This window comes from Nicotiana tomentosiformis, chromosome 10 (assembly GCF_000390325.3).
Source record: "Nicotiana tomentosiformis chromosome 10, ASM39032v3, whole genome shotgun sequence".
Taxonomy (NCBI): Eukaryota; Viridiplantae; Streptophyta; class Magnoliopsida; order Solanales; family Solanaceae; genus Nicotiana; species Nicotiana tomentosiformis.
Genome location: NC_090821.1, coordinates 15,482,822 through 15,497,141, shown reverse-complemented (window position 1 = coordinate 15,497,141; position 14,320 = coordinate 15,482,822). Strand labels below are relative to the sequence as shown.

Genomic DNA, 14,320 nt, shown 5'->3' with positions numbered 1-14,320 from the left:
ATGCAGGATGGCAGGGATATTGCGTATGCGTCACAGCATTTGAAGGTGCATGGGAAGAATCACCCTGTTCATGACTTAGAGTTGGTAGCCATTGTTCATGCGCTGAAGATTTGGAGGCATTACCCCTACGACGTGTCGTGTGAGGTGTGCACGGATCATCGGATTCTACACTATTTGTTCAAGCAAAAGGATCTCAACTTGAGGCAGTGGAGGTGGTTGGAGCTATTGAAAGACTATGATATCACCATTTTGTATCATCCCAGGAAGGCCAATGTGGTGGACGATACCTTGAGTAGGAAGGCTGTGAGTATGGGTAGCCTTGCGTATATTCCAGTTGGTGAGAGGCCGCTAGCATCAGATGCTCAGGCTTTGGCCAATCAGTTCATGAGGTTGGATATTTCATAGCCCAGTCATGTTCTAGCTTGCACGCTCACTTGGTTTTCTTTATATGAGCGCATCAGAGAGCGTCAGTATGACGACCCCCATTTTTTTGTCCTTAAGGACACGGTGCGGCACGGCGATGCTAAGCAGGTTACCATTGGAGATGATGGGGTTTTGCGGATGCAGTTTCAGATTTGTGTGCCCAATATGGATGGGCTTCGTAAGTTGATTCTTGAGGAGGCCCATATTTCCCAGTATTTCATTCATCTGGGTACTACCAAGATGTATCAGGACTTGCGGTAGAATTATTGGTGGAGGAGAATGAAGAAAGATATAGTTGCATATGTGGCTCGGTGTCTAACATTTTAGCAAGTAAAGTACGAGCATCAGAGGCCTGGCGGTTTGCTTCAGAAGCTTGAGATTCCTGAGTGGAAGTGGGAGCATATTACCATGGATTTTATTGTTGGGCTCCCATGGACGTCGAAGAAATTCGGCCTAGTATGGGTCGTTGTGGACAGGTTGACCAAGTTGGCACATTTATCCCAATAGCAGTTACCTATTCTTCAGAGCGGTTGTCTGAGATCTATATCCGTGAGATCATTCCTCTTCACGGTGTGCCATTGTCCATCATTGTTAATTGAGGTATGCAGTGCACCTCGCACTTCTGGAGGGCCATACAGTGTGATTTAGGCACACGGGTTGAGTTGTGTATAGCATTTCACCCCAGACGGACGGACAGTCCGAGCTCACCATTCAAATATAGAAGGATATGCTTCACACTTGCATTATGGATTTTGGGGTTTCTTGGGATAAGTTCTTGTCGCTTGTGGAGTTTGCCTACAATAATAGCTACCAATCGAGTATTCAGATGGCTCCCTATGAGGCATTATACGAGAGACGATGCCGTTCTCCAGTTGGTTGGTTTGAGCCGGGAGAGGCTCAGTTATTGGGTATCGATTTGGTTCAGGATGGAGTTCTCACAGCTCAGTCCAAGCAGAAGAGTTATGCCTGTCATAGAGTTCGTGATGTTGCATTCATGGTGGGAGAGAGGGTATTTCTCTTGGTTTCACCCATGAAGGGTGTGATGAGGTTCGGAAAGAAGGGCAAGTTGAGCCCTAGGTATATCAGACCCATTGAGATTCTTGAAAAAGTGGAGGAGGTGGCCTACAAGCTTGCATTGTCACCTAGCTTATCAATAGTTCATCCGGTGTTCCATTTCTCCATGCTCGGGAAGTTTCACGGTGATCCGTCCCATGTGTTAGATTTCATCCCAGTCCAATTGGACAAGGATTTGGCTTGTGAGGAGAAGCCGATGGCCATTCTAGCCCGGCAAGTCCGGAAGTTGAGGTCTAAGAGTTATCCTTCAGTTCGAGTGCAGTTGAGAGGTCAGCTGATCGAGGCATCCACATGGGAGTCCGAGTTCGACATGCAGAGTAGATACCCACACCGTTTCACCAGTCCAAGTACCTTTCTATGTCTGTTCGAGGATGAATATTTGATTTAGAGGTAGGGAATGTGATGAACCGATAGGTCATTTTGATTTTTAGCCTTTATTTCCGTGTTCCGAGACCTTGACTAGCTCCGTTTAGTGTTCCTCGATTTGCATGCGCAGTCTGTGTCTTGTTCCATGAAGTTTTTATGTGAAACATTGAAAAACATGTGAATTTTTTACCTTAAAACTAATTTGAGTGGACTACGGTCAACATTTTGTGTAAACGGAACCGGATCAGTGTCTTGACAGTCCCGTAATCGAATTCGGAAGTCCCTAACTTGATTTAACGTGATTTGTTGAAAACTAGTAATTTGAATGCTTAAAGAATTCCTAAATTTGACCGTAGGTTGACTTTGTTTCTACCGGGTTTGGATTTCATTTTTGGAACTTGGAATAGGTTCATGTCACTATTTATGACTTGTCTGCAAAATTTAGTGCAAAACGGAGTTGATTTGACGTGATTCGGACGCTTGGTTGTAAATTTGCAAGTTCTTGAATTGTTTTGAAAATTTCATACATTTTGATATCCGATTCATAGTTCTAGGTGTTATTTTAGTTTTTTAATCGTGTGAGTGAGTTCGTATGGTATTTTTAGACTTGTGTTTATGTTTGGTTTAGAGTCCCGAGGGCTCGGGTTGAGTTTTGGACGCATTTCAGAGTGTTTTGGAGAGTGTTCGAGTTGTTGGTGTGAGCTGGTATTGCAGGCTTCACAAATGCGAGGTTGGAAGTCGCATTTGTGACATATGGCCTAGTCTGTTAGGGTCGCATTTGCGAACCCAGTTTTCGCAATTGCGAAGGTGGCATGGGATCAGCAGTGATCGCATTTGCGATCATATGACCGCTTTTGCGAATATCCAAAGTTAGCATTTGCGAACCTGTCGTCGCAATTGCGATGACAATAGGGATTTGAGGAGTTCTCTTTTGCGATGACTTCTTCGCATTTGCGGGGTTCGCAACTGTCACATTTACGGTACCTGCGACTGGACAAAAAGCCGAGGGACGTAATTTTAGCCTCATTTTCATAATTTGGAACCCTAGGCTCGGTAGGAGACGATTTTAAAAAGTGAATTTCATCTACAAACCTTGGGTGAGTAATTCTAATCCATTTCTAATCATATTACATCAATTTATCTTAGATTTTAACAAATTATGTGAATCAAAGTGAAAATTTGTGAAACCTACTCAAGTTTTTGAAAAATTAGAAATTGAGTTTTGAGAGTCGATTTGGACTCAGATTTTGAAAATAGTCACATATATGAAATCGCGGGGTCATGGGTATTCGGAATCTACCATTGGACACAGGTTTTGACTGGACAATCCACGGGTTGACTTTTATTGACTTTTTGGGAAAAGTGTAAAGATCTTAGCTTTATCTATTGTAATTGATTTTTCTAGCATTGTTTGATGATATTAAGTCGATTTTAGTTAGACTGGATTGGTTTGGGTTCGAATTTTAGAGGAAAATCTCTGATTGAGCTTTGATTTGATTACGAAGTGAGGTAAGTATTGGGTCTAACCTTGATTTGAGGGAATTATTACCCTTGAACTATATGTTATATGAATTACGCGTGTAATGACGCATATGCGAGGTGACGAGTGTATATACGCCGTCAAAAAAATTATTTCCATGTCTTTCTCGTATTTCATAAATTATCTCATTCCATGCCTTAATCGTTACATGATTTAATTGATTTCTATGCCGTAATTTGTTACTTGACATTAATTATTTTTGTATTGAATTGTTCGTTCCTTCCATGACTCCGTGATTAATTGCTACTTGCTTTAATTGTCTTACTTGTACACCTTAATTGTCACGTACTTGACTTGTCTTGTTGATTTTGTATTAATTGTAGCATTCCTTGATTAGTACGTGGTTCCTTTATTGCTTTGCTTTCATAATATTTAATTGTAGGGATTCTTGTAAATTGAGCTATTGGATTGATTATATTTATGAAATTATTTATGGATCGGGTTGCACGCTGCCACGATTGTGATAAGGTGGAATAAGGGAGGATTATGACATTGATTCTGATGATATGGTGGGATTGGGTTGCGCGCTACAAAGGTTATGTACATAAAATTAATAAATGATGATATGGTGTAATAAGAGAGGATTATGACGTTGATTATGATGATATGGTCGGATTGGGTTGGGCACCACAACGGATTGTATACGTGATTCTTGATATTGATAAATGATGTTAAGGTGAAATAAGGAAGGATTGTGTGTGTACGGTAGGATCGGGTTGCGTGCCGCAACGGAATATGTGTGTTGTACTCGTTGCTGTTATTGTATTCGTTTTCAGCACTTTTATATGATATTATGAGGTCTGTCATTCTGGATTCTTGATTGCGAGGTTGCGTTCATTTTCATAAATTAATTATTTTACTTTCATTTTCTGTTTTTCCTTCCCTGTTATTATTATTATTACTACGTACAGGTTATTGTAAGTGACCCGCCTTAGCCTCGTTACTACTTCGTCGAGGTTAGGCTCGGCACTTACAGAGTACATGGGGTCAGTTGTACTTATACTACACTCTGCATTTCTTGTGCAAATTTCGGAGTGGGTCCTAGCGGCGTTCAGTAGATTTGCTCTAATCCAGTTCTTGACGGAGACTTGAGGTATAACTGCACAACGTTTGCAGCCTTGAAGTCTCTTTCTACATCACCTTAGCTGTTTATTTCGATTCAGATAGTTATGCTTTTATTCAGACTATTATTTGTAGTACTCTAGACGCTCGTGTATTCGTGATACCAGTTCTGGAATTGTATTTGGATATTGCCGTTTGTTAGATTATTTACTCTATTTATGTTTATTCACTTATTGGTATTCATTTGATTTGAATTTTTAAAAATGGTTAATAACTATACCTAACGTTGGCTTCCCTAGCAAGTGAAATGTTAGGCGCTATCACGGTCCCGAATGTGAGAATTCCGGGTCGTGACATCTTAGTATTTTTTTTCTAGGTAAATAAAAAATATTATATAATTTTAGTGTTGAGTCATTGAATAGGTGCACAATTAACAAGAAGTATGATGAAATGTTTGAAATCTTCTTACACTTAATTAGTGATATTAATTCAACCTTTGAGAAAGAAAAAAACATACAAATAAAAAATACTTTACTTCTTTAATGAACCTATTTAGCAAATATTGAATTAGTCTAGTCAATAGAATTTGGAATTATCACATCTTGTGCCTAAAGTAAAAAATATTGATGGGTACAAAATGGATATTCTTTTGTTAGATTTTTGGTTTAAAGTGGAGTGAATGGGAAATGTAGGAAAAATAAAAATTTGAATTTTTCTCCTTTACAAAAGAACATTGTCTCATATTGGAGGAGAAAAAAAGATTTGATGGGTTTATATGTAAATGCACTTATTCTAGCTCTTAAAGAGTGGAAAAGAAGGCAAGTCTCGCACCGTCATCGTCGCTCGGCTCAGCTTGGCTTCGTCTTCAAATTTTGTCAATTAATTTAATTGATTAATTTTTTAGACCAAATTTATTCGTTAATATTAATATTTTATTAATATTTTCTAATTATTTCTAACAGTAATTTAATTTCTCTCCGCTTTATTTTTCCATTAAAGTTCTAAATTTGGAGGTTTTGCATAAATAGCTTTCTTAAATAGCCATTTTTGAGCTGCAACCTTAAAGAAAGAGTTACGACTCTTTGGTTTTAATTCGACCTGTTGGCTATAAATACCTGGCTAATCTCTCAGATTTTTCTTATGAAAAATTTGAAATTCTCATTTTTCTTTTGCGTTATTTTTAAATAACAAAAAGTACGTGATTTTACTGTTCCTTCTTGTTTTTGCTGAATACTGGTATTTCAAGTACCGCTAAAACTGTGAGGGTAATCCATCCTATCCTGAAAAATAATAATTCTAAACCTCGGGTGCTAGAAGAGGATTAAGTTCCTTGGGTACACTTGGCTGGTGGCACGTTGAATTGGTCGTACTTGCATGTGGATAAGGATCCATCCCCATAGGGTCACCCTCTCATGTTTCTCTCTTGATGGTGTACACGCGGATTGTGAGAAACCGATGAGTTTCTGGTTGATGTGAGATCTAGGAGAGCTGGTTACTGTTATTGGATAGGGTTGCACGCCGCAACAGGCCTTATTGGCTTATTGTTAGTTGGATCGGGTTGCGCTCTGCAACATACTGATATTTGGTTATTGCATTTCATCTTTACTTGCAATTTTCTTAACTATTTACCTGGTTTACTTGCATATCTTCTTTATATGCTGGATTGTTGACTAAGTAAAACATTTTAAAACAAAGACCTGTGAGCACCAATGTAAGGCACCGTGAAATATTTTCGTAAAAATCGAGGTTCCGTGATGCCGGGGTAGGCGTAGAGGTTTATAATAGTAGCCGCGGTTCAAACGTTTTGGAATGAATAGTGCCCTGGGGAGTTGAAGGAACACATTTAGGAGAAATAGGCATTTCTGTGGCCCATTATACGGCCGCATAATCACTCTGCGGGCCGTAGAGTGGAGCAGTTACTTGGGCCATTTTGGATGTCAGTTTCGCGGCCAGTTATGCGACCGCACAACCATTTTGAGGGCCGCACTTTTATCGCACAATCAGCCTTAGAATTTTTGCGGAGGGAGGTTCCGCGGCGCATTATGCAACCGCAGAACAGGTATGCGGGCCGCATAACTACCGCAGACCCATGCAGATGTTTTCCAGCATTTGGCACCAAATTATGCGGCTGATATGCGGACCGCATATCCATTATGCGATCGCATACCCTGTTCTGGAGCTTCATTTTTGGGTTTTTATAACCCAACCCTACTTCGTTAATTAGACGTTTTGTCCCATTTTTGAGCTAAAATCTGATATTTTGAGAGTGAGTGAGTGCCCTAGAGTGAGAGAGTGATCTTCAACAAATTGTCCTTCAATTCTTGCTCGAATCTTTGACGATTAATAAGAAAAACTCACTAGGTCTTCATCCTAAAGGTAAGTCAATTTCGAATTTTGTCTAGAATTGGGTAATTAATAAGATACGTTTGGGGCATGGGAGTTGTTCATCTTGCATTCATGTGTTATCAAAGCGTGTAAGAAGGTTGTGAGCTAAAAATGGTAGAGAATGGGTTGGGGAATTATGGAATCTTTCACAAAAGGGCCTTAAAAACCTTAATGCACACCTAGTGGTTGATAATATGCTCAAATGAGCTAGAATCATGATCATCTTCCTAATTTTGGTTCAAATTGTTATATTTCTAAAATAGATTGAAGTTGCTAAGAATTCAAGAACGTTTTAAAAGTTTAAGGAAGCTTAATTGAATTATGTTGGCTAAACCCCCTTCTTCTTAGAATTGAATCCCATGGTGTTCATGTAATTGGTGTAAGTCGCAAATTGATCATTATAGAATTGGCTATTCCTAATATGTTTGTGTGAAGGATGTACGTTCAATATTTATTCTAAATGCTTTATCATGTCATATTGCCATTTGAGGATGTGTTCAAAATGTGGAATATGTGTTAGAAATGTTAAGACTTTATGTCAAGATCGAATAAAGGTTGTTATGTTAAATTGTATGAAAAGCCTCTATGTGCCTAAAATTCTCAAATTGCTCATATGTGAATTTAATGTCTTGAATGGGAAACCTTATTATTGTTGATAATGATAATGATGTTTGAATGTGGAAAGGCGAATTGGAATTATGAAATACGGCCAAGTGCCAAGAATGACTTCATAATTCTGGCCACTAGTGCCAATGAATTGAAAGGATGTGGAAAAAGTTTGATGTGAGATGATTGAATGAAAAAGGTAATGTCTCGGGTGAGACGTCCTAGCCGATCGGGCTGTGATCGGACGCCATGCCACACACGTGGTGGTAACTGTGCGGGAAATTATAATGAAATTCTGATTATGGTTGATGTATCAAATGAGACGACCTAGCCGATCGGGTCGAGATCGGACTCTGTGTAAGAATACGAAGGTATTGTGAATTATGGTATATCGGACCTAAAGATCACCCAACTTAATAACATTGAAATTGACTTGAGAACTTATGTGATCATTACTTGATGTTTTAGTATTGTTTGGAGCTCTTATTGAACTCATGACTATTTCCCCTTGTATTATTATTCATTCTATTGAGATGGTGTTTAGTTTTACATACTAGTACTATTCGACAGTACTAACGTCCCTTTTGCCGGGGGCGCTGCATCTTTAAATGGATGCAGGTGGTTCCATAGCAGGCAGTGTTGATCAGCGATAGTGGTACATCCTCTTCCTAACAGACTTGGTGAGCCCCACTTCATCCCGAGGTCATGTACTGTATCTTTTGTTTATATTATTATCATGTTTTGAGGTATAGCTGGGGCTTTGTTGCCGGCACTATCATAATACTCTCTTGTATCTTTTAGAGGCTCTGTAGACACTATGTGGGTTGTACATGGGTGCTAGAAAAGTTAAACAGATTATGTTGTGTTTTGATCTCTTGTTCCACTCAAATCATAAGAATGTGTGTATCTTGAAACTTAAAACTGATGTAACCAATGAGACGATTTAGTATTGTATATATGATCTTCATATTGCCTAAATTAATGAAATCATATCTTCTCTTGATCATGGGTGAGTTGGGTAGAAAGTATCTAACAGGCTTGCTCGACCGGGTTCACTCAGGTGAGCGCCGGTCGTGCTCCCCGAGGCTGGGGCGCGACAAACTTAGTATCAGAGCCTAAGGTTTGAAAGTGTCTTAGGATATCTCGGAGCCGTGTCTAGTAGATTCCTCCTTATCGGTGTGTTGTCGACTACATCTATAAGTTGGAGGCTACTTGGACATTTAGGAATAACACCCTTTTTCGATATTCTGGATCGTGTGATGAAACTGATTGTGAAACTGTTCCTCCTCTAATTCGTACATTCTTTTAACTTTCAGTATATGGCACCTAAGAAGAGAGCAAGAACTGGCCAAGGAGCCAATGCCGCCTCAGGAGTGGCAGTTGAACCTTTATTTGGTGATGCGGGTGAATACTCAAGGGGTGAGGATAATCCCCTGATTGCTACACTGCCTGATTCCACTACACCTGACCAGGTCACACCAGTTCCTGCACCTACTGAGGGTGCAACGATTCCTCCAACAGATATTCTGGTTCCACCTCTAGCCCCAGCTTTTGATTCTGGTATTTTCGACGGGGATCTTTGGGGAGCTATGCAGATGCTAACACAGATAGTGGCTTCTCAAGCCCAGAGATCAAATGTTGCACCCACTTCTTCTAGCCAACAAGGGGATTCTAGTGGTTCCTGGGTGAACATGTTTCTTCTGTTGGATCCTCCGGTGTTCACGGGTGCATCCCGAGGAGGACCCACTGGACTTCAGTGATGAGATGCATAAGACTCTCCGGGTTATGCACGCTACTGAGATGGAGGGAGTGGAGTTGGCCGCCTACTGCCTGAAAGGGGTGGCCTATTCTTGGTTTGAGCTGTGGGAGGACTCTCGGGAGGAGGGGAGCCCTCCAGTGAGGTGAAGTGAGTTTGCTGATGCTTTCATGGACTATTTCTTGCCGGCCGAGACTAGGGCAGCCCGTGCCATAGAGTTTGAGAACCTTAAACAAGGTAGTAAGAGTGTGTGGGAGTATCACATGGAGTTCGCGCATCTGTCTAAATATGTCATTCTCAATGAGGCCGCTACAACTACCTTGTATTCGGATATGAACTATGGGAAGATAGTAGCATTTGGTCAAGCTATAGAGAACCGTAAGTTGAAGAACAGAATGGATCGAGAGGGTACCAGAAAGGCCCGGTCCGCGGGAAACTTTGGGGAGTCCTTTGGTGGGGAAAGATTAGATTTTAGGGGAGGGTCATCAGGGCCATCCCAGTCTTTTGCTCAATCTTCAGCAAGTGCACTGCCAGCAGGGCTCAGTCAGCAGCAGGGGAGTCATTTCAGGCCCAATCAGGAAAGTAGGGGACCCCACTAGCAAGGCCGATCAGAAGGGAGATTCCAGCAGCAACGGAGGTCCCCATGCCCCAGGTGTGGGAAGATGCACTCGGGGATCTGCTACATGGACCTGCCCATATGTTATGTGTGCAGATTGAGGGGTGATATTCAGAGGGAGTGTCGTTCATCCCGCCAGGGTGCGGGCAGGGGCACAATACAACCATATAGTTCTGCTGCTGCTATATGGTTGTATTGTGCCCCTGCTCGCACAATACAACCATATGGTTCGAGGTACTCCAGCACCAGCAAGGCGTGGTGCAGCTAGGGGTGGTGTGCAGAGTTCAGGAAGACCCAACCATTTCTATTTTATGAGTGGTCGCCAGAGTGTAGAGGCTTCTCCAGATGTTGTCACAGGTATATTGACTATTCAATCTCTTGATATATATGCTCTTATTGATCCCGATTCCACCTTATCCTTATGTTACCCCTTATGTTGCTATGGAATTTGGGATAGAACCGGAACAACTTCCTGAGCCGTTCTCTATATCTACTTCGGTTGGCGAGTCTATTGTGGCCGCAAGGGTTTATAGGGGTTGTGTTGTCACGGTACATGGTCGGGACACCGTGGCCGTTCTCATTGAATTGGGGATGGTCGATTTTGATGTAATTATGGGAATGGATTGGCTTTATTCATGCTTTGCCAAGCTCGATTGCCGAACTAGAACTGTGAGGTTTGAATTTTCAAATGAGCCAGTTGTTGAATGGAAGGGGGATAATGTGATGCCAAAAGGTAGGTTTATTTCTTACCTTAAGGCCACGAAGATGATTAACAAGGGGTGTATCTATCATTTGGTCCGGGTTACGGATACCGATGCTGAGGCACCTACACTCGAGTCTGTGCCAGTAGTGAATGAATTTCTGTAGGTCTTTCCTGATGAGCTGCATGGGATTCCGCCAGACAGGAAGATTGATTTTGGGATTAATGTGATGCCAGGAACGCAACCTATATCTATTCCGCCCTACAAGATGGGACCAACAGAATTAAAGGAGCTAAAGGAACAATTGAAGAATTTTTTAGAGAAGGGTTTCATCAGATCGAGTGTGTCACCATGGGGCGCACCGGTTCTCTTTGTGAGGAAGAAAGATGGATCACTGAGGATGTGTATTGACTACCGGTAGCTCAACAAAGTCACAATAAAAAATAAGTACCCATTACCAAGAATAGATGATTTGTTTGATCAGTTACAGGGTGCTAGGTACTTCTCCAAAATTGATTTACGGTCCGAGTACCACCAGTTGAAGATCAGGGAGCAGGATATTCCAAAAATAGCTTTTAGGATCCGGTATGGGCAGTTTGAAGTTTTGGTGATGTCTTTTGGCTAAACAATGCCCTGGCAGCTTTCATGGATCTTATGAATCGAGTTTTTAAGCCTTTTCTTGATTCCTTTGTGATTGTGTTCATTGACGTTATTCTTGTGTATTCATAAGGTCGAGAGGACCATCCCGATCATCTCAGGACAATTTTGCAGACTCTTCATCAGCACCAGTTGTACGTGAAATTTTCAAAATGTGAATTTTTGCTTGAATCTGTCACATTCTTGGATCATGTTGTCTCCAGAGAGGGAATTAAGGTTAATCCTCAAATGATTGCAGCGGTGAAGAATTGGCCTAGACCTACAACACCAACCGAGATTCGCAGTTTCTTGGGCTTAGCTGGGTATTATAGAAAGTTTGTGGAGGGGTTTTCTACTCTTGCCTCTCTATTGACTAAATTGACGCAGAAGGCAATTAAGTTCAAACAGTCAGATGCTTGTGAAAGGATCTTCCAGGAGTTGAAATTGAGATTGACTACGGCACCAGTGTTGACTCTACCAGACGATACAAATGGGTTTGTAGTATATTGTGATGCTTCGAGAATCGAACTTGGGTGTGTATTAATGCAACACGGCAAGGTTATAGCTTATGCTTCTAGGCAACCCAAGAATAATGAGAAGAACTATACAACACATGACTTAGAACTTGCGGCGGTGGTTTTGCATTGAATATTTGGCATCATTATTTGTACGGGGTCCATGTGGATGTATTCACGGGCCACAAGAGCCTTCAATATATTTTCAAACAGAAGGAGCTAAATCTGAGACCGGGAAGATGGCTTGAGTTACTCAAGGATTACGACATCGATATTATATATCACCCGGGGAAAGCCAATGTGGTGGCGGATGCTCTTAGCTAGAAATCTATGGGTACTTTGGCTCACTTGGAGGCATGTCAAAGTCCGTTGGCCAGGGAGGTTCACCAGTTATATAGCTTGGGAGTTCGTCTTGCGGGCACTAGTGAAGGAGGGGTAATTGTGCAAAATAGGGACAAATCATTGCTTGTCGTGGATGTCAAAGAGAAGCAATACGACGATCCATTGTTGGTACAACTGAAGGAGGGGATTCAAAAACATAAAACTATGGCTTTTTCTCTCAGCTTGGATGATGGTACGCTAAGGTACCAAGGGCGGTTATGTGTTCCAAATGTGGATGGTCTCCGGGAAAGAATCATGACCGAGGCTCACACTTCTAGGTATTCCGTACACCCAGGTTCTACAAAAATGTATCATGATCTTAAGGAAGTTTATTGGTGTAATGATATGAAGAGAAATATGGCGGACTTTGTGGCAAGATGTCCGAGTTGTCAGCAAGTGAAGGCCGAACACCAACGGCCTGATGGGTTGGCACAGAACATAGAAATTCCTATGTGAAAGTGGGAAATAATTAATATGGATTTTGTGGTAGGATTACCATGCACTCCACGCAAGTTTGACTCAATTTGGGTGATTGTGGATCGACTCACAAAATCAGCACACTTCTTGCCAATTAAATCTACTAATATAGCGGAACAGTATGCTCGGTTTTATATCAAGAAAATAGTCAGGCTGTATGGCACTCCAGTTTCTATCATTTCCGATCGAGGGGCTCAGTTCACGACAATGTTTTGGAAGAAAGTTCAGCAAGGTCTGGGTAGTCAGGTGAATCTTAGTACAACTTTCCATCCACAGATCGACGGGCAAGCAGAGCGAACTATTCAGACGCTTGAGGACATGTTGCGTGCTTGTGTTCTCACCTTCAAGGTCTGGCACCATTTGAGGCGTTATATGGTAGGAGATGTAGATGTCCCATTGGGTAGTTCGAGATTGGGGAAGCTAAGCTGATAGGACCAGACCTTATGCATCAGGCTATGGAAAAGTTTAAAATCATCAAGGAGCGGTTGAAGACAACCCAGAGTCGTCAAAATTCCTATTCGGATGTTCGTCGCAGAGACTTAGAGTTCAAAGAAGATTATTGGGTATTCTTGAAGGTTTTGCCCATGAAGGGTATAATGCGGTTTGGAAGGAAAGGGAAATTGATTTCGAGGTATGTCGGGCCATACAAAATCATTTAGAGGATTGGTCAGGTGGCGTACAAGCTTGAGCTACCACCCAAGATGTCATTAGTGCACTCGATATTCCATGTGTCTATGTTGAAGAAGGTAGTTGGAGATAAGTCAGCTATTGTGCCGGTTGAGACCATTGAGGTTATTGAAGAACTGTCATATGAAGAAATTCCAGTTGTCATTCTTGATAGGCAAGTCTGAAAGTTGAGGAATAAAGAAATTGCCTCCGTGAAGGTGTTATGGCGAAACCAGCAGGTTGAAGAGGCTACTTGGGAGGCCGAAGAAGAGATGAAAAAGAAGTATCCTTACTTGTTTGTATAAGCAATGTAACCTTTTTATAAAACGGTCGCCTATGAATTTTTGTATCACTTCTTCAGTTAATGTAAATGTGCTTCTTTCTAAATATATTGTATATGAGGCCACGATTGGTGTTGTTATGAGTTATGTTACGTCATTGGTTTAGGTATATGTTTGAAGGATGTGTTTCTGGGGCTCTCTGACAGGTGGATAGGCCTAGTTACAGGGGAAACTCTGGCGAAATTTTTGGAAATTTAGGGAGTTAGTCAAATTTGGAGCTGCTGGTGTGTGGTATGAAAATTGAGTTGCATAAGATGTTAATAGTGAACTTTGACCCTTATTCGAGGACCAATGATCTTAAGTGGGGGAGGATGTAAGGCTCTATGAAAAGTTTTCCTAAAAATAGGGGTTCCGTGATGCCGGGTTAGGCGTAGAGGTTAATAATAGTAGCCGCGGTTCGAACTTTTTGGATTGAACAGTGCGCTGGGGAGTTGAAGGAAAATATTTGGCAGAAATAGGCATTTTTGTGGCCTATTATGCGGCCCATAATCACTCTGCGGGTCGCAGAGTGGAGCAGCTACTTGGGCCATTTTTATGTCTGTTTCGCGGCTAGTTATGCGACCGCACAACCATTTCGCGGGCCGCACTTTTGTCGCACAATCAGCCTTAGAATATTTGTGGAGGGAGGTTCTGCGGCGCATTATGCGACCGCAGAATAGGTCTGCCGGCCGCATAACTACCGCAGACCCAGGCAGATTTCTTCCAGTTTTTGGCACCAAATTATGCGATATGCGGACCACATATCCATTATGCTTTCGCATATTTTACCCCATAC

The 14,320-nt window shown here is 41.6% G+C and overlaps 1 protein-coding gene across 1 annotated transcript; it reads left to right on the top strand.

Annotated features, from left to right (window-relative positions):
* Nucleotides 1-1,249: 1,249 nt before the first annotated feature.
* On the top strand, nucleotides 1,250-1,885 carry LOC138899800 (uncharacterized). Its single transcript, XM_070186495.1, has one exon. It carries the CDS (start codon nucleotides 1,250-1,252, stop codon nucleotides 1,883-1,885), a length of 636 nt encoding a protein of 211 aa, XP_070042596.1.
* The last annotated feature ends 12,435 nt before the right edge of the window (nucleotides 1,886-14,320 follow it).

What these genes read in the sequence shown, in the direction of transcription:
- LOC138899800 (XM_070186495.1), top strand. Translation starts at nt 1,250, where the DNA reads ATGGCTCCCTATGAGGCATTATACGAGAGACGATGCCGTTCTCCAGTT.